Here is a 20,535-nt window from a genome sequence, read left to right as displayed (position 1 = left end):
AAAACTAACATTAAAAAAAAAAATTAGTAGTCACAGTCTGATAACCATAGGCCTGTGTGCGCGCACCCCCCCCCCATGTATATATGCATGAATATTTAATTTTATTTATGTGTATCAGTGTTTAGTCTGAATATGTGCTATGTGTGTACCTGGTGCCAGAGTACAGAAGAAGGCACCAGATCCCTTGAAACTGGAGTTATAGACAGTTGTGAGTCACCATGTGGGTGCTGGGAACCAAACCCAGGCCCCCGTACAAGAGCAACCAGCGCTCTAACCACTGAACCATCTCTCCAGCTCCTCATTTTTGTAATTAAAAAAAATATTACTAGAGAGACGGCTCAGCAGTCGAGAGCACTGGCTGCTCTTCCAGAGGCCCTGGTTCAATTCCCAGTGCCTACGTGGTGGCTCACAACTGTCCGCAACTCCAGTTCTAGGGGACCTGATGCCTTCTGGCCACTGTAGGCACCAGGCGCCGTACTTGGTACACACATGTAGGCAAAAGCCCAGACACACACAAAAGAAATGTTAAACTTTTCTCTTTAAAACATGACATCTTTTTATTTTCGGTGCGCAAGTGTCATGGTGCGTGTGTGGAGGTCAGAGGGCAGCTTTCAGGGGCGGATTCTCTCCTTCGGCCATGTGTGTCCCAGGGTCAAAACCAGCAGGCTTGGCAGCCAAAGTCTTTCACAACTAAGCCACCTTGATGACCCTTTCATGAGTTTTGTAGCCAGTTGCTAAACGGTCATTATATAAACTGACAACTAAGAAACTGGCTGGGGGGGGGGGGGTCCGCCGGCTTGGAGAGCTGGCTCAGCAGTTAAGAGCACTGGCTGCTCTTCCAGAGGACCTGAGTGCGATTCCCAGCACCCACATGGCAGTTCATATCTGTCTGTAACTTCAGTTCCAGAGGATCCGACATCCTCACACAGACATACATGCAAGCAAAACACAATAATCATAACATTTTTTTAAATAAAAAAAAAAATGAAAAGAAACTAGCCAGACATGGTGGAGCACACCTTTGATCCCAGCACTCAGGAGGCACGGGCAGGCAGATCTTTGGGTTTGAGGCTAGCCTGGTCTACAAAAAGAGTTCCAGGACTGCCAAGGCTATATTACACAGAGAAACCCTGTCTCAAAAAACCAATACATAATATAAAAATAAGAAACTAAATTCACTGTCTTAAAACAAAGGCAACCGTGTGTGCCACCCACCGCCTGGCTCCAATAATTTTTTTTTTTAAGATGGAGCTCTCAAGCCAGGCGGTGGTGGCGTACGCATTTTATCCCAGCACTTGGGAGGCAGAGGCAGGAGGATCTCTGAGTTCAAAGCCAGCTTGGTCTACAGAGTGAGTTCCAGGACAGGCACCAAAACTACACAGAGAAACCTTGTCTCAAAACAAAACAAAACAAAACAACAACAAAACAAAAAGGCAATGAATGATCAGAGTTTATCAATTGCTAATTCTTTCACCAGAATGACTACTATTTGTTCTGAAGGTATCTTCCATATATTGTATATTATCAGCCATGGCGAGAGCATGCATGATAGCTTAAGATCCCCTTACCCAACCCGAAGAATCTATATTTATGTGAGGATGTTCCCAGAGGTCTCCCTGCCTGGTGATGCAGGCCCTACTGGCAAGTGGCTGTCTTTCTCTGCCTCGTAAATCTCTATCACAGGTTTTGAAAGGCCTCTTCCTGTAGCAACCTCTGAGAAGGCCTTCCTAGTTAATGATCCCTGAGAGGCACTAGCCTGCCACCATAGAGCCAGCCCTGTGTTGGTCCTTTGTTTCATTAGTACACATCCCTGCCAGCGCGCAGTAGCAGACAGGACCTGCTGCCGGGACTGGGGGTGGAGGGGCCAGGGCTACTCCTGGCAGGCTCGAAAGGTCATGCAGATGCGGATTTGCACAGCCCTGTCTCTTCCTTGGCATGCATTGCTGCCTTTTCACAACTGGCCTTCAATGAGAACTGAACTAAACAAAAAGTGGACAACTGCCTGCAACTGAGCATTGTCCCTCAACTGGACAAGATGATTGTGACAGGGATCTGTCAGTGCCCCCCCTCCCCCCAAAACTGGGTGCGAGTCTCCCAGGGTTTACTCTGGTCTGCACACCCAGTACCAGCATGTATGTGTGACAGTACCTGTGGGTGTGCACACCATAGCTCAACACCTGGCATCTTGTAAACAAAGAGCCTCTTTATTTCCTCCAGGAGCTGGCGTGAGACATATCTGCACTTGGGTTACACCCACTAGGAAGCAATGTTATCAGGTGCATCCCCCCTTCACCTTGTAAACTTGGGCCCCAATGGACTGCTAGAAACGTCTTCACAGACCAAAGGGTGGGGCCAGGCAGGTGCAAAGTCTACTTGGCTTACAAACTCTAGCAAGTTAGGCTTCAGAACTCAGAAATCTTGTGCAAGGCGAACACAATGGTGTGTTCTTATAATCCCAGCACTTGAAGGGCCAAGGTAGGAGGAATCAAGTCTGAGGCCAGCCTGGGCTACACAGAAAGACTCTGTCTCAAAAGACACAAGAAATCTTGTACAGCCAGGTGTTGGTGGTGCACACTTTTAATCTCAGCACTCGGGAGGCAGAGCCAGGCGGATCTCTGTGAGTTCGAGGCCAGTCTGGTCTACAGAGAAAGATACAGGACAGGCTCCAAAGCTACACAGAGAAACCCCATCTCAAAAACAAAAACAAAAACAAAAAAACCCTGCCAGAAAAAGAAATCTTGTACAAAGGAAGTAAGCCTTTGAACCTTGACACTCAGCCAGGACCTGGGTCATTCTCTATTCTCTCTAGGATAACAGTCATGTGGACACTGTTGTCTCTGCTTCTAAGAAGGCTGGGATTACAAGCGTGTGCCACCACACTCAGCCTTGCCCAAATCTCTTGAGCTATCAGATTTCCAGCGTCTGAGAAAATGCAAAACCGCACAGTTCCAGGAAAAAGACGGTGGTGGTGCCCATGGCGTGCAAGGCGCCCAAGGACAGAGAAGAACAATGTGCTGCCTTCCTGGAGAAGAGTCCTACGAAAGGAAACTGGTCTTCACGGCTCACCCTCCTCTTCAGCCCAGAGTTGGGGAGTGGAGGAGGCCAAGCCGACCTCCAGCAAATACTGGCAGCTGGCCGAACTGAATAAATGAAGTCACATGCACGTTTTAGCCTCTACACATCCCTCATCTGTGTCCCATCCTCTACATGGTCTCTCCCCAGACCTACCTGTAGAGGCAGATTAGGAATGAGGCAGGTCACCCCAAAGCCCACGAGCAGCACATTCGTAAAGGCAAAGGCCCGCATGGCATTTGTAACTTTCTGGACCTGCCTGTCTCGTTTCTGCTTCTTTTCACCTCTGTGAAGAAAGAGCACACAGGACTTGGGGTGGGGGTGAGGCTCCCTGGAGGACGATAAGCCCCCCCAAAAAACCCAGATCTCAGGGATCCCAGGATGTAGACCGATGCACGTTCCACGGGCCACTCGAACACACCTTAGACCGGCACTGGGGACTCTCTCTGGACTGCCCTCTCACCCTCTCAGCTGAGCACAGGCTGATTCAGTGGAGGCTCTCACAGCCCAGAAGACGTCACCCCCGCAACCCTGCTCAGTGAGCTCAGCTGATGGCAGGGAGGGGGAGGAGCAGAGTGTGCCGCAGCGAGGGTGCAGCCAAGCCTCGCTGCACCTGTATCTTGCAGGAAGCTGGTAATAGGCCAGATAATAAGCCAAATGAGGGAGCGAGTTGGTTTCCCCTTGGGGGGCAGGATGGGGTGAGGGAAATAAGTACACAGCAGATGGAACCAGGGTGGCAGATAGCCTTCTGGCTCGAGGGCCTAACCTAGATAACAGCCTCTGTAATTATTTCCCTGTGGATTAACTCTTACCGATTCAAGCCACGCCACCCACACTGAAACCCCCATGGATGATCACAAGAATGAACGGCAAATGTTCAGAGGAGGGCAGCGATTCCCAGGCCTACCATTTTCTAACTATACCACCTCTGTAAGAAGACTCGAGCACCGAGCCCTTGCCCTCTTCATCTATAAAATGGGTACAACACTAACACATGTTGCATCATGGTACTGAAGCTGAAGTGAGCCATTGTGTGTTAAGTGCTTGGCATTGGGCCTGATACAATAAATAACAGCCTATCACGTGCTGGGAGTTGTGGAAGAGAGCACTTAACTCACCCTCTGATCTTAGAGCCCAGCCCTTCCCTAAAGCAGGCCTCCAGAGCCTTGGTTAATCTTTAGAATCAACACATCATTAGCACACTTGGTTGGAACAGCTTACAATGCAAGTAAGCAGAATGAACCCCAGCAGTAAGGGACTTCAAAATAGCCCCTTGTGCGGCTTGTGCCAAGCTGGGGTCCTGGGTTCCCCTCTCCTTTCATCTACCTCAGTAGCTCCCACACTTCATCACGTCAGAGAGTTTCCATGGAGGTGGGGACAGTGGGTGCTGGGCTCGCCAGGGTCCTGAGCGCACCTCTCGCCCCTCCTGTCCCAACACGCAGTATGACCCGGTTGTCTTTCTCTGGGGGCCGAGAGTGGGCTGTGGTACAGAGTGGGCTGTGGCCTACGTACTGAGCGCCGTCTCTCTCCTCGGGCTCCTCGGAAGTATCTTCACACTCTTTTAGCCTCCAGTCCATGATGTAGCCGATGACAGGAGCTGTCAGCAGGCAGAGCAGCTGGAGTGCGCCAAAGATGGAGGTGTAGAGGGCAACTGGGAAGGAAGATGGCATGTCATGGGAGCTCCCCACATCCCCGGGGAACAGCTTGAGTGGCATCTGCAGGCTCTCAGATGTCTGACTTGGAGCCCCCTGATCACAGTGGGCTGAGGGAATCTACAGACCTTCTGAAATCAAAGCTAGAAAAAAGGCCAATTTTCCTGTAACAGCTAATGAAACCCAGTATGTCACAACGACAACCCCCTCCCCCACACCACAATGTCAGAAAGTCATTCTAACTTGGAAACCACAAAATCACCAATGCCCATGACCGGGCTTTATATGTGACCGACCATCATTTTCTGTCTCCAGAAACGGACCAGGAAGGCACCGTTCTCAGGGACTATGACGGCAGGGCTTCCCATCTTCAAAGAGACTTAAAATTGTCGGGGGTGGGGGACGAAAAAATAGTGGACCACTGAATGTTCTGCCCTCACCCCGCCAGTTTAGTCAAGAGGGACGTTTGGAATTTGAAAATGGACGCCCCTGGGCTGATCAGAGAGGAGCTGCAAGGGGGGGTCGCAAAGTTCCCCGAAACAATCTCCTTGCTTACCGGTCGCCATCACTTCATCAAGAAAGCAACGGTAGAAAAACAGAAAGGAGAGGTCAGTGGTACAAGCACAAAAAGACCGGAGATGAGCTAGACCAGGCTAGACCCAGGCGCGGCAGTGCACACTCCCCTCCCCAGGAGACCCCCTAGAGCACCCAGTGAAGGCCTTGCCCACTCCAGCTCCAGAGATGGATTGAGAGAGCCCAGGCCAGCTGACATCCTCCTGGCTGCTGGTTACTCATCACTGGCAGGCTGGTGAGTCAGGCCTGTGGCTCTGGCTAGGCACCCTGACAGGGAAGTGGCGTGCTGAAGACAGAAGGTCTGGCAGAATCAGCTCTACCATGTGGCGCTGTGGGAAGGCCGCTCTGTCACTGTTACCTCCTGCTGCACTCAGAGAGAAGGAAAGGTCACAGGGGCCCTGCCAGCTGCACAGGCATCTGACACCACACTTCTCCCTAGACAGCCAGGCTTCTCCCCTCACTGGCTCCCTGACCCGAAGGCAGCCCTTCCCAGCACAGCCAGGCCTGTGGATGCGGCTGCCAGAGACTGGGGGAACAGAGATCCTGTCTGCTAGCCTCTCGACTTCCTCTCCCGATTCCCTCTGCTTCTGGAAGCTGTTTCTGTTTTTTTTTTTTTTTTTTTTTTTAAAGTCTCATTGTACAGCCAAACTGACCTTAAAATCATAATCTTCCTGCCTCAGCCTGCCTAGTACCTGAGATTACAGGAGTCAGTCAGGATGTCCATCTTTTGTTTGTTTTTTCTAACACGGTTTGTGTAGCCTCGGCTGTCTTAGAACTCACTCTGTAGACCAGGCTGGCCTCGAACTCAGAGATCCACCTGCCTCTGTCTCCCAAGAGAGTTCAAGGATTAAAAGTGTGGGCGGCCACGACCTGGCATTGGATGTCTATCTTAAAATTGACCTTTTTTTTTTTAAGTCAAGGTCTCACTACGTAGATCTGGCTAGTCTGGAACTCACTGTGTACATTGGGCTGTTGAGCTGACCTTGAACTCACTGAGATTGACCTGCCTTCATCTCCTAAATGCTGGGATTAAAGGACTGTGCCACCATATCTAGCAAAATCAAAAAGAAGAAAATTAGGGCCAGTGAAATGTCTTAACAGCTAAGGTGCTTGTCACACAAGCCTCACACCCGGAGTTGTCTCTGAAATCCACTGGGGCGGGGGTGGGGGGGGTGGGGGTGGGGGGGAGCAGTGGGTGCTCCTCGAAGTTGTGCTCTGAGATCCACCTGCGCAACCAGCGTCTTCACCTGCTAAGCTGGTCCCAGCCAAAGACTTTTATTTAAGTGAAATACCAAAGAATAAGCTGGTGTGAAGGTAATTCCAATACTTGGTTGAGACAGGAGAATCCCTTATACAGTGAGACCAACCTGGTCTACTAAGCAAGTTCCATGCCAGCCTAGGCTACCACATCTCAGAAAGACAAAAATGTTTTACCGCATAGGGTGGTCCACTATGTGGTAGTCATAGGTACAGAGGCTGAAGCGGGAGGGCGGCTTGAGAGTCTAGGCGAACCAGCAAGACCCACCCAGGTATACTCTCTTTAACCCAGGCAGGCCTCCAATTTGCTACGGGATCTGGATGACTCTGAATGGCTGATCTTCCTGCTTCTACCTTTGGAGCGCTGGGGTTATAGGCATTCACCACCACATCACTTATGTGGTGCTAGAATGGACCCTGGGCTTCATTCATGCTAAGAAAGCACCAGCAAGCGAGCCACATTTCCAGTTTAAGACCCCACATCTTAAAACAAACCAACCAACCAGAAAGATTCCAGGGGTATAAAGTCTGGAAATTACCACTGGACTGAACAAAGCTAAAGGTCTTTTTCTCCTGTAAGGACCCCGAGGCCACTACTGTGCCCCATCATGATTTCTGCTCGTTATAGTCAGTGTCTTTCCACTTTCTCTCTCTGCTGGGGAGCCAGTAGGTGCCTGGAGCTTTTCCCTCTGTGAAAGCAGGCCTTCCTGTCCCTGTGGAAAACTGGTATTTGGCTCCTTGCAAGGACTGCGTTATCTTTCCCTCGGTAAAAACAAGTTAGCCAACAAAAGAAAGCGGCAGGCTGGTGAGGCCGCCAACAGAGAGGATTTGCCCCGTGTGTTTGTCCTGCTTGCTCAGGATGACTAAAGCTGAGTCAGCCAGGCCCTGGGGAAGTACTGACTTTCGCTGCGAAGCAAAGCCCCTCGTCAGCTGAAGACCTGCTGCTGTTTTCCTGTGGGTTATCAGTTCTGTTTCCCAGAGCGAACAAGCCTCAACTGGATTACTCGTCCCTGGGAAGCCTCTGTTTTCCCTGGTTCCCAGGGCAGGACACTGGTCCTAGAAAGGGCCTCCCCTGACCTAGAGTCCTCTGCCAGGACAAAGGTCCTTCCCTCAGCCCCCAGGTTGTCCAAGCGCCAAGCCAGTCCCTTCAGATCAGGGATGTGACTGGGCTGGGCTGGGCTGCTGTCCTCTGCTCTGGGCAGTGTTTTTGGTACAGACACAGCCCTCAGCCCTCCCCACTGGCACTGGAAACACACACCCCACACCCTAAACACATGAGCTATTTCAGTGCTCCCTCCTTAGCCTGGAAACCCTGATGGGGACATGAAGGAAGAGTCAGGCTGTCTGACTGACGACACAGCCCTGACAAGCCAAGAGGGACTCAGATGCTGCCATTTCACAGCCCCACTGACCTCGCTCAACCGAGTCCCTTCAGTTGGTGGCGCTGGTGGGCTTCACTTGGCTGGTGAGACTGAAAGCACTACCATACCCCGAGGGGGTGCATCAAGGCCCAGGCGACACTCACCTGTCTTCTGGTCACCGCTGACCAAGAACTCAAGGATGCTGTTCATGGCCCCCATGTAGAAGATGAGCCGCAGCTGCGTGACGCACATGGTGACCAGGCTGAGCAGCAAGATGGGGCTGAACACGCTGTGCATGAACGAGGGGGCTGCTGTGGGAAGAAGACACGGGGCTCAAGGCCAGGAAACGTGTCCCATCCAGGGCCTGGGGCAGGAAGAAGGCCCCATGTGCAGGCTGTGCTGGAGGTGCGGATGGTAAACCCCATAGTGAGGTTCACACGGTGTTGATGGTCATCAGCAGATTCCCTAAGCTCAGTGGCGTGAGTCTGTAAAACAGGACAGGTGGTGCCTCTGCCCCTTTTGAGACAGAACAGGAATTCAGCGAGAGGACACCCAGAGAGCCTCAGCCAATGATTCCCCACCGAGGGGGCCCTGGGCTCCCCCACCCCACAGTAAATGAGGATGCCCCCACAGGTCTCTTGGGCCAACCTGGAAGGCGAGAGTCGGGCGTCGGGTACCTGCGGCGTCGGGCTGGCACTTCACCTCCAGGTCGACAGTGGACAGGCACAGCTTGTGGCCCTCCTGCAGCGCAGCCTGTTCCTTGGCACTCCTCATGGAACTGCCCACGCTCAGGCGGCGCCCCACCGTGGTCACCTGCTTGTAGAACTGCTTCCCTGTGATCTTGTGGTCGAAGCCCAGCCAGCTGAACTTGATCTTCACCCTAGAGGCCACAGGAAGGGGGTCTGCTGGTGCCGCCACCCGGAGACCCTGGCATGTGGGTGCGAGGGCGGGGCAGAGAGCGCGCCCACTTACGAGTAGTCCATGTCCTCTGGTCCTGGGAACGGCTCTAGCGGCCAGTTGAAGAAACAGTTGAGGAAGACCAGGCCGGAGCAGCCAGCCCAGACCACCAGGATGACAATGAAGGAGGCACCAGCATCGTAGATGAGCTGTTGGGTGAGGGGGCAGAGTTATCAGTGGGAGGCCAGGATGGGCAAGGGACAGCTGGGAGCTCCTTTTTGTGCTGGGCTGTATGAAAAGGCACAACCCCGTGAGCTGAGCTGCTTGGCCGCCAGAAACCCTGAATTCTGATAATCCCAACCTTTCTGTCCCTGGAATCCAATTTGAACCAAATGTCACCTTTTTTTTTTTTTTTTTTTTTGCTTTTGGAGACAGGGTTTTTCTGTATAGCCTTGGCTGTCCTAAAACTCGCTCTGTAGACCAGGCTGGCCTTGAACTCACAGAGATCCGCCTGCCTCTGCCTCTGAAGTGCTGGGATTAAAGGTGTGCAGCTAAATGTCACCATCTTTCTCCCCCCTAGACAGGGTTTCTCTGTGTAACAGTCCTGGCTGCAAATGCCACCATCTTAAGAGGTGACCACTTTATGGCTGCCATGCCTGTCTCACAGGGTCACAGTGACAGAGCTGGCTAAGGCTACTCTGCTTCTTCTGAGGGTTTTTCTTCTTTGTTTCGGGACAGGTTCTCGTGTAGCCCTGGCTGGCCTCAAACTCACTATGGAGTCTTGAACTCTTCTCCTCCTGTTTCTACCTCCAGAGTGTTGGGATTACAAGCAGCCTGGTCATTCTGCTGTTGGACTCACTGACTGTCAGTCTAGTTCCCCAAGGACAGGAACCTGGCAGCCTCATCCTTGGATGTTTCTCTAGCCTTTAAGAATACAAATGGGGGGGGGGGGGCTGGAGAGATGGCTCAGAGGTTAAGAGCACTGATTGTTCCTTCAGAGGTCCTGAGTTCAATTCCCAGCAACCACATGGTGGTTCACAACCATCTGTAATGAGATCTGGTGCCCTCTTCTGGCCTGCAGACATACATGCAGGCAGAACACTGTATACATAATAAATAAATCTTGAAAAGAATTAAAAAAAAAAAAAAAAAAAAAAGAATACAAACGGCAGATGCTCCAAGACACTCAAGAGACGGACCAACACAGCTCCTTCAGCAACTCCATGGAAGGGCGCTGTGGCCAGGGTAAGTGGTGATCCTTGGCAGAGGACAAACTGCTGTGCATTTTAGCATTGATTGTCGCCTTTTTTTTTTTTTTTAAACTAGGAACTGAACGTAGGGCCTCCTGTGTGCTGGCCAAGTGTCTACCAGTAAGCTTTACCCATGGCCCTTAAAAACTGTGAGACAGGGCGGTGGTGGCGCACGCCCTTAATCCCAGCACTCGGGAGGCAGAGGCAAGTGGATCTTTGTGAGTTTGAGGCCAGCCTGGTCTACAGAGCGAGATCTAGGAAAGGCGCAAAGCTACACAGAGAAACCCTGTCTCAAAAAACGAAACCAAACCAAAACCAAAACCAAAAAAAAAAAAAAAACTGTGAGACGCCGGGCGGTGGTGGCGCCTGCCTTTAATCCCAGCACTTGGGAGGCAGAGGCAGGCGGATCTCTGTGAGTTCGAAGCCAGCCTGGTCTACAGAGCTAGATCCAGGAAAGGCACAAAGCTATACACAGAGAAACCCTGTCTCGAAAAACCAAAAAAAAAAAAAAAAAAAACCTGTGAGACACAGTGGTGGTGGCGGCGGCAGCAGCGCACGCCTTTAATCTCAGCACTTGGGAAGTAGAGGCAGACAGATCTTTTTGAGTTCAAGGCCAGCTTGGTCCACAGAGCTATTTCCAGGACTACCAAGGCTACACAAAGAAACCTTGTCTCAAAAAAACAAACAACAATAAAACAACAAAAAAAAAAAAAACACCACCCCAAAAAACCTGTGAGACAATTACTGACTTGCCCAGGTTACCCTTGAACTTGATTTGTAGCCCAAGTAGGCCTTGAACTTACTATCTCCTCCTGCCTCAGCTTCCTTAGTAGTTATGATTACAGGTATGTGTCCCCAGGCCTGTCTTGATCGTCCTCGGTTCTCCCCAGACCCAGTGTGAGGGTCCCCTAAGTGTCCTAGCATGTAGCTGCTCAGCTCCCTGGCTGGGATGGAGCCCAGCATGTACAAATATACAGAAGACAGGGAGTGTCTGCTTCCTCCACCATCCAGGAGCAAGAGAAAGTTCACAGGATGGCTGGCCCGATTCCTACCACCCACCACATGGACCCCAGGCTCCCAGCCTACATCTGTGGCTCCCTTTCATCTTCACAGCACCCCATCCCCCTAAAGTCAGCTTCACCTTGATGCCAGTGCCTAGGGAGGAAAAGACCCTGGTGACACCAACAGAGAGACAGAACAGGGGAGATTGTGAGCCTAGGCTCTTCCTGGTCCCATGTGACTTCCACAGGATCAGAATCCTGCCTGGGAGGGAAACAGCTGAACTAACTTGGCGGACAGCAGAGCTCTGGCTAATGGAGAGTAACGTCAACAGGCTGGAGACTCCCGAGACAGCTCACTCACCCTGCTGTCCCTTCCCCAACCAGCCTGTGGTCACACACCACAGCGCACCACTCAAGCCCTCCCCTTCTGGGCCCAGCGGTTTTCTTTTCTCACTCCTGTGGTGCCAGGTGCATCCTGCCCAGGTGGGAGCGGCAGAAGAGGGGCCATCCCTAATGCCCATAATGATTTCTCCTCAGAGAGGCTGCAACGGCCTAGGCAGAGGCCTCTGCCCAGACGCTGGGAGAAAGCATGAGCTGGAGGGGCAGAGGATCACACTGGCTGACCACACCCTCACCTTGATTCCTGGGAAGGTAACTGCTGAGGAGGCGTAGGATCCAATCATCAAGGCGATAAACGTCGACCGAAGATCACCGAACATATTGGGCAGCTGAGGGGTTGGAGGGAGGGAAGAAAGGCTTAGGTCACAGGTGTGTCTCATCTTTTGACACTGTGACGCAACACTGTCATCTGCAAAATGCATACCAGAGAACTACGCAATCGTCGACAGGAATGGCAAGAAGGCCTCGTTTTAAGTAAGCCTAGCGCTCTGTGTTGGGCTGCAATCATGGCTGTCCTGGGCTGAGTCGGACTGGCCTGGGGGAGGAGGGGAGCGAGCAGCTAACAGTGGCCAGACTTCCCGGCTCACCGCTCTCCCTCTGTGGGATTCGCAGCACAGCAGACTAGGTAACTGCCACTAACTGCAAGTTTTCCCTTCCCGGACAGAGATGGAGAAGCGGCAGAGATAAGGGAGAAATCCAGCTCCGGAAGAAAAGACACGGCATTGTCTGCACACTCGCCACCACGCCTGACACAGGCCAGGCCCTTACCACATCTGCCATGTTGAAGGAGGTATCAGAGAGCAAAGCTGTGAGCCGTAGGCTCCCCTCAAAGGGAAAAGGCCCGTTAAAAATAAGACTCTATTTGGGGAAATGAGTGTCATCTTATAAATAAAAATATCAGAGTCCCAGAAAGGACCAGATGTCAGCAAAAGCTGCTTTCGGTTTTTAGAGTGTGTTTCTGGAAGGCGCCCATCACAATCCTAACAAGGCAGGTGGCTCCCCCATTCCCGCCTCTGAGTTTTTCCATGTAAGTAGAAGATTCTCCCCAACTGGACACTCTAGCCTGGCAGTCACCTGACAGGTACCTCCAGAAAGCCAAGATTAGGAAGGCCCAGGTCTGTTTTTAACGTGAGCACCCTGAGCATGGTACAAAGCAGGAGCAGGCTCATCTGCAATGATTTCAAGGCCAAACCTCAAAGACTCTCAGGCCCGGTAAGACACCACAACACGAGCTGGAGCTGGGGCTCAGCAGGTAAGAGCACCTGCCCTTGCGGAGGACCTGGGTTTGGTTCCCAGCACTGACAGGGTGGCTCACAGTCATCCCTAACTCCAACACCTTCTTCTGGCCTCTGTGTACTGCACACATGGTACACATAAATATGCACATATGGACAAAATGCTCATACACATAAAATAAAATATCTAAGAAGGGAAAAAAAGTATAACGTGTTGTTGATTGGTCTTTTGGGGGGCCCACCACCCAGCTCCCAAATAAATCACACATGGAAGCTTATTCTTAATTATGAATGCTCAGCCTTAGGTTGGCTTGTTTCTTGACAGCTTTCCTTAACTTAAATTATCCCATCTACCTTTTGCCTCTGGACTTTTCCCGTTCTCTTACTTCTGTAAATCTTACTCTTACTCTGTGGCTTACTGTGTAGCTGGGTGGCTGGCCCCTGGAATCTTCCTCCTTCTCCAGCTACTTCTTCTCTTTCTCCCAGATTTCTCTTTCAATATATCCTCTTAGCCTGCCAGCCCCACCTATCCTTGCCCCTGCCTTGCTATCGGCCATTCAGTTCTTTATTAGACCATGAGGTGTTTTAGACAGACACAGTAACACAGCTTCACGGAGTTAAACAAATACAAGGTAAACAAAAGTAATACACCTTAAAATAATATTTCCCAACACCACTACATGAGCTGGTGAGACAGAGCACAGGGAGTAAAGACTTTTGCCATCAAGCCTGAGTTTGATCCCAGGATCCACAAGGTACCAGAGAACTGATTCCCAAGTCATCTTCTGACCTCCCAGAGTGCTTCCCTGCCTCCACAAAGTTAAATGAATTTAAAGTGACCATTACACAGCCATGGACGGACTCCAGCACACAGGACAAAGTACAGCCTCCCCACAGCTGGGCTCCCATCTCAGGAGCCTGTACCATGTCTTGAAACAGTGCCACTGGTGCTGGGGACATTCTTTGAGAGTTATGTCCACGTATCTCACTTAATTCAGCCGGTGTGTGTGAGCCTAAGCTAGGCTCCTTATTCCTTCACTTCCTGGGATCATTTTTGTTTTTATCAATGTGACTGCAGCCTGAGCACAGAGGCACACACCCAGAATCCCAGAACTCAGGCGGCTAAGGAGAGAGCATCTCAAAGTTCTAGGCCAGCTGAGGCTCATAGCAAGACCCTATCAAGATGAAAGAAGGTCATTCCTTGCTACTAAAATAGGGGTAGTTGGGAAGCCTATGCCTGTCTCTCATGATTTCTGCCTTTTTTTTTTTTTTTTGCTCACGATTAAATAAATAAGCAATGAACATTACCAAAAAGATTTTAAATGTCTATGCTCCAAGATAGGCAAAAGCAGGAGGATCACTACAAGTGTGATGCCAGCCTGGTCTACATAGTTAATGTCAGGCCAACTAGGACTACTACATAGAGCAAGATCCAGCCTCAAGAAAACAAAGGGAAGAGGCTGGGCATAACATTGCAAGCATTAATCCCAGCACTCGGGAGGTAGAGGCAAGTGGGTCTTTGTGTGTTTGAGGCCAGCCAGGGCTACAGAATGAGACCCTGTCTCAGTAAAATAGATAGATAGATATGACAGATAGGATGGACGGACGGACGGACGGACGGACGGACAGACAGAGTCCAGTGGGTCAAGGCACTTTCTATCAAGCCTGACAACCTGAGTTCAACCCAAGACTCACAAGGGAAGGAGAGAACCAACTCTCACAAACTGTCCTCGGACCTCCAAAAGGGCAGGGCATGCTCACACAGACCCACTAGGGTGGCCATTCTAAGAAGATGTAACAAGAGTTGGTGAGAACCAGGAGGAAGTGGAGCTGGGTGTAAGCTTCCAAGAGGAAAATGAAGTTGTATCTGTTTTGGAAACAGTTGGTTTTTCAGACAGTTAAAACAAAGTAATCACATAACCCAGAAATTCTACTGCTAGGTACATTCCTAAGAGAAATAAAAGTATGTGTTACACATGTATGTTTAGGACAGCATTCTACATAATAGCAAAAAAAAAAAAAATGGAAATAACCTAATGTCCATCCAGATGAATAGGTAAACAAAAGGCGATATACACATAATTACAAAAAGGAGAGAAAGCAAGTAACACATGCAACCACAGGCGCAAACCTGGAAAAACAGTAAGCTAAGAGAAGCTAGGCACAGAAGACCCCACGAGGGCTGGAGAGATGGCTCCTTCCAGCACCTACGCGGTGATTAACGGCCATCTGTAACTCCAGTTCCAGGGATCCGATGCCTTCTTCTGGACTCCATGGGCACTGCAAGCATGTGGTGCACAGACACACATTTAGACAAAACCCCTTTACAGATTAAGAACAATGTTATGTATGTGTCCATTGCATGGAATGTCCCAAGTTGACAAGTCCAAAGAGACAAAGAGTAGAGTAGTGACAGGCAAAGGCCAGAGATCACAGAGAGGACAGCCAGTGGGTACAGGATGACTGTTTGGGGTGATGATGCAAGTGATTGAAACGATGACTACACACCGGTGTGAATACACTAAAACTCACTGATTGTGCACATGCTATGTGAGACGAATGGTATGTGAATTATAGGTCAATGATTCTTTTCAGAATATTAGTAAGGAAGAGGACTATTTTAGGGGGAATCACAGGACTAAAAAGGAACATTAACAAATCTGTAAGTTTTATGGTATGAGGCCAGGGTGACCAGCCAAATTTCCTCCCAAATTCTTAGCACACCAAAAGCTTTTTCTTGTCATTCTAGACTTTCTGGGAAGGGTGAGGTGGGACAAGTGAGGGACATAGGAGACAAAGGAATGTGGCATGGCTAAGTGTGCACAAACACACCCAGGTGAGCATGAAAGGTAACTGTGCTCGCTGCACACCTGCCTGGAAGGGACACTGCAGTTCATGGCCATCCCCGGTTCCCAAACACACATGTTCAGGTAGCAAAGCACGTTTGGAGGAAAGGCATCCATGGAGCCATGGAGGAAGAACTCAAAAGGTGACAGCTGCCTGTGGAAAGGGGGAAATACACCTGCAGGGGATTCTACTCCAGTCAGGGCACGTGGAGAAAGGGAGAGAGAGATCAGAGGGATGAGAAGAGCAGGTGGAGGCCAAGCGAGAGTTCTCCTCCGGGCAGGATGGAGCTGGGAAACTCGGGCATGAACTCATGCTCACACAGCTATTCTGCCCTTAGGGAAAATTCCCCACATCACAGTCGGCCTGAGCAGAACCTCTTCAATGGAGCTAGGAAATGCCCCAAAAAAGCAGACCACACGGTAGTTGGTCCTTTTGTCTGTCTTCACCCCAAGCCTGCCTTAACCCTCCCCCAGGACAGAGGCTTGAGATGGGCATGCAGCCCTGCTCTGATCTCCTTACACGAGACTCAGGACAGGGACAAAGGGGCTGCTCACCTGTTCCTGAGGAAACCATTTGCCCTGTGCAGGATCAACGGCATTAGTTGAGCTATCGTCCTGTCTACCTGCCTGGAACATTCCTTTCCTCATTTGTTCTTTTGAGACAAGGTCTCCCATGATCTTTCAATCTTGCTACCCAAGTTTCTCAAGTGCTGGAATTACTGGCACGGGCCACCACACCCAGCCTCCTACCTGGAACAGTGTTAACAAACCAAGAAAATCCATGTTATTTTGGCCAGCATGCCATTCTTAGGGCAGCACAGAGCCTCGGGGTAAACCACATTAGACAGCTTCCCGCGCCAACATCTACACCTTGTATTTTCAATTATGAATATTTTTCCTAATTAGAAAAGGAATGCATGTCAATTGTAAAACATTTGGAACAAAAAAACAACTTATGGTAGTTGCGTCTTTCCTTCCACCAGTGGGTCCTGGGGATTGAACCTGGGTCACCAGGCTTGGCATCTAGCACCTTTACCCACTGAGCCATCCCACCAGCCCAACATACTCTTTTATAAACTTTTTCCCTTTTTTTTTTTTTTAAGGTAGTTGCACTATGTTGCCAATGCTGGTCTTGAACTCCTGAGCACAAGTCATTTTTCTGCCTTAGTCTTTCAAATAGCTGGGACTACAGGTGTATACAACTTTCTCTGTATAGCAGCCTGGCTGCCCTGCAACTCACTCTGTAGCCCAGGCTGGCCTCAAACTCAGAGATCCGCCTGCTCTGCCCCCAGAGTGCTGGGATTAAAGGCGTGTGCCACCACCACTTGGCTTCTTTACTCCCTTTTTCTGGTTAGTATTTTGTTTTATTCTATGTGTATGGGTGTTTTGCCGGCATGCATGTCTATGCACCACTTGCATGCAGGTACCCAAGGAGGCCAGAAGAAGGTATTGGATGCCCTGAAACTGGAGTTACAGATGGTTGGGAGCTGCCATGTGAGTGCTGGGAATCAAACCCAGGTCGGTCCTCTAGAGGAGCAGTCAATGCTCTTAACTGCTGAACCATCTCTCCAGACCGTACACCCTGTTTTTTTTGCTTTTGTTTGTTTTTGAGATAGGGTCTCATGTAGCCCAGGTTAGCTTCCAACTTGCTATTAGGGGCTGGCGAGATGGTTTTCTGGCACCAGCTCCCTAAGAACGAGGATTACAGGCATGCGTCACTAACTTTTCCCTTTTAACCCGATATATTATTATAAAGTGTTTTCTAAAACTATTTACTGTTCCTTTCTGACTCAATCTGAAATGACTGCCTGGTACTTCCTTATCCAAATGGTCTATAATTTAGGAAACCATGTCTCTGGTTTTAGACCTTAGGTCCTTTTACATTTATTCACAAAAAGATTCAGAAGCCAGGAGGTGGTAATGCACACCTTTAATCCCAGCACTCGGGAGGAGAGGCAGGTGGATCTCTGTGAGTTCAAGGAGCCTGGGCTACAGAGTGAGTTCCAGGAAAGGCTCCAAAGCTACACAGAAAAACCCTGTCTCGAAAAAAAAGGAAAGGAAAAAAAAAAGATTTCAGTCAATTTTGGGGATAAGGAGCAGTATCGGGACTTATGTAATGAAAGGCCTGAGCACCTTAGGCAAATGCTCTATTACTGAGCTACATCTCCAGGCTTCCTTTTACTTTTTCTTTTAAACAGGGCCTCACTAATTCATCCAGGCTGGCCTTGAACCCACTCTGCAGGCCTTTAACTTACAACCTCCAACCCCAACCTCCCAAGTCACTAGGATTACAGGTCCTGGACTGCTAGGCCTAGCTAATTTGCCAGGGTTTTAAAAAACCAGGGTCTTAAAGTACTACCTGTGATGGCCTTGAACTCATGATCCTTCTGCCCCCGTCTCCTAAGTAGCTAGATCACAAACCTGAGCTATCACACTCAGCTCAACAATAATCTTAAGGATGAGAGTGAGTGCAGGTGCCTTTTAGCTCTTCAAGGGCAGTCCCCAAAGGAAGACTGTTACGGAAAAAGGAATGCATACTTTCTCGGGATTTACAATACTGACCAGCTGCCTTCCAGAAGAGATGCGCCAATTGATAGCCCACCAACAGTGTATGTACCTTCCACCTCAGTCACTCCACCAACACTCTGGTAAAATGCGCTTGCCTGGTATGTGCCAGAGCCCCACATCCAATCCTCAGGACCATGCACTCCAAACACACACTTAGCTGCATATATGGATGAAAAAAAAAAAAACCAAAAACCCTGCTTATGCCTTCTACAAAGATTCTTTTATATATTAAAGACAGGCATGGTCTGAGAGCGTCGGTTCAGTGAGAGTGCTTGCCTAGCATGTATGAGGTCCTCGATTTAATCTGTAGCACTGAGAAGGTGTTTTTGAGGAAGAAGGGCTAGAAGAAAATATCAGAATATAGAAAGAATATCAGCAAGGCACAATAATATATGCATATAAGCATGTCCTAATGAAACCTATTATTTTGTATACTAAAAATTCATAAAAATAAATTAAAAAGTGCTGGGCGGTGGTGGCGCACGCCTTTAATCCCAGCACGCCGGAGGCAGAGGCAGGTGGATCTCTGTGAGTTCGAGGCCAACGTGGGCTACAGAGTGAGTTCCAGGAAAGGCGCAAAGCTACACAGAGAAACCCTGTCTCGAAAAACCACAAAATAAATAAATTAATTAAAAAGTAAGTCATTCGGTATGTTGACATATTGTAAGTATGCTTTTCTTTGTAATCTAATTTCCTCTTAGTATATAAGTATATTTTTTTGTACTTTTTGTTTGTTTGTTTGTTTTGAGACAGGGTTTCTCTGCAGCTTTGGAGCCTGTCCTGGAACTTGTTCTATAGACCAGGCTGGCCTTGAACTCACAGAGATCCACCTGCCTCTGCCTCCCAAGTGCTGGGATTAAAGACATGTGCCACTGCCCACTGGCTCTTTTTTGTACTTTTTTAAACAAAAAAATTAACAAAAAGCCATATTGGAAATAGGTGATCAAGCTGGGGTATAATGGCACACTTCTGTAATCCTAGCACTTACGTAGTGAAGACAGGAGAATAAGGTGCATGAGGCCTGTCGGGGTTAAATGAGTTTAACTCTGTTTCAAAAACGTGGGGAAAGGGAGAGAGCAAGATAGTCCAGTTTGGCTTAGGGACCACTGAGGACCACTGAGGACTACCATGCTTGTACTGGCTGAAACTGTAAGGAGGGCAAGGCTGACCTTGACTAATGAAACCCAAGGCATAAACATCCCAATAGAGCGCTCACAAGAGGGTAAGGCCCAGAAAGAGAGGGTTTCCCTGTGGTATTGGTTACCTTGTACCTAAGTGGTAACACTAATTGTGTTTCCTCCCTCAGCCTGGGAGAAAGCTGTCCTGCCTGCTGGAGCTTTCCCCTCATTGGCTGGCTCAGGGGCAGCTTGCTCAGATTTCATTCCCATTAAATAGAATGTATACTAAACAGCAACTATTTTTAGCACCTGCTTTCCATAGCATCTTGAAAACCCTGAAAGCAACTGTCTAAACGCCCCTTGTCACGTTCATTCAGCGCATACAAAACTTTCCGAGTCTAAGCTGGGCACGGTGGCGCACACCTGGAATCCCAGCCCTCGGGAGGTAGAGGTGGAAGGATCAGAAATTCCCGGTCATCCTTGGCCAGCGTAAGTTACACGGGACCCTACCTTAGACCAAAACACCTAAGAGTCAAAGAGCTCCCTTCCCTCAAGGACCCTACTTTAGACCAAAACACCTAAGAGTCAAAGAGCTCCCTTCCCTCAAGCTAGTAAAGGACAAATACAGGATTCGAACGTGCAGCCGGATCAAGGCCTGGTACGGACGGCACTTGTGTTTGGCTCGTACGCCCTTTCTCCTCATGTCATCTCTCTCCCTTCCGTGTTCCTTATTAAGCATCCTGTTCGATTCCAGCTCACTGGGGATTCTTTTTTTTTTTTTTTTAGATTTATTTATTTATTTATTATGTATACGACATTCTCATTCTGCCTGAATGTATGCCTGCAGGCCAGAGGAGGGTATCAGATCTCATTATAGATGGCTGTGAGCAACCATGTGGTTGCTGGGAATTGAACTCAGGACCTCTGGAAGAGCAGCCAGTGCTCTTAACCTCTGAGCCATCTCTCCAGCCCCTCACTGGGGATTCTTAATATCGCTTCAGACACTCCTCTTACACCTACCAGCCTCAGCCCTCAGCTGGCCCCTGGGATCCAGGACCATACCACCCAGGGATGTGTTTGTATATGGACTCGCCCTGTTTCTTCCAGGTCTGGGTCCCGTCTCTCTGGCCTTGCCTCTCCTCACTGATTCTCTCCTTCTGCCTCTGTCCAGTCTCAGCGGACAGAGTGGTGCTGCGGGGCGGCAGTGAATGGAGTGAGTGTTAAGCTGACCACCTTAGCAGGGCCTCAAGGGCCTGCTGGAGGGGAGAACCAGCTCTGCTGCCAACCGGAAGCTGGAGCCGTGCTG

General features: G+C 49.7%; 1 protein-coding gene across 1 annotated transcript in view; it reads right to left on the bottom strand.

The window, feature by feature from the left end:
* Slc43a2 (solute carrier family 43 member 2) overlaps window positions 1-20,535 on the bottom strand; it is a 44,734-nt gene that overhangs the window by 2,760 nt on the left and 21,439 nt on the right. The window contains exons 6-11 of the mRNA XM_059271210.1: window positions 11,699-11,791; window positions 8,888-9,021; window positions 8,593-8,795; window positions 8,080-8,226; window positions 4,585-4,723; window positions 3,229-3,358 (exon numbers count right to left, since the gene is read on the bottom strand). Of these exons, the coding sequence (XP_059127193.1) occupies window positions 3,229-3,358; window positions 4,585-4,723; window positions 8,080-8,226; window positions 8,593-8,795; window positions 8,888-9,021; window positions 11,699-11,791 (846 nt within the window). The remainder of the gene's footprint in view (window positions 1-3,228; window positions 3,359-4,584; window positions 4,724-8,079; window positions 8,227-8,592; window positions 8,796-8,887; window positions 9,022-11,698; window positions 11,792-20,535) is intronic.

The sequence above is a fragment of the Peromyscus eremicus genome, chromosome 8a, assembly GCF_949786415.1.
Source record: "Peromyscus eremicus chromosome 8a, PerEre_H2_v1, whole genome shotgun sequence".
NCBI lineage: Eukaryota > Metazoa > Chordata > Mammalia > Rodentia > Cricetidae > Peromyscus > Peromyscus eremicus.
This window is presented reverse-complemented; position numbering and strand designations above follow the sequence as displayed.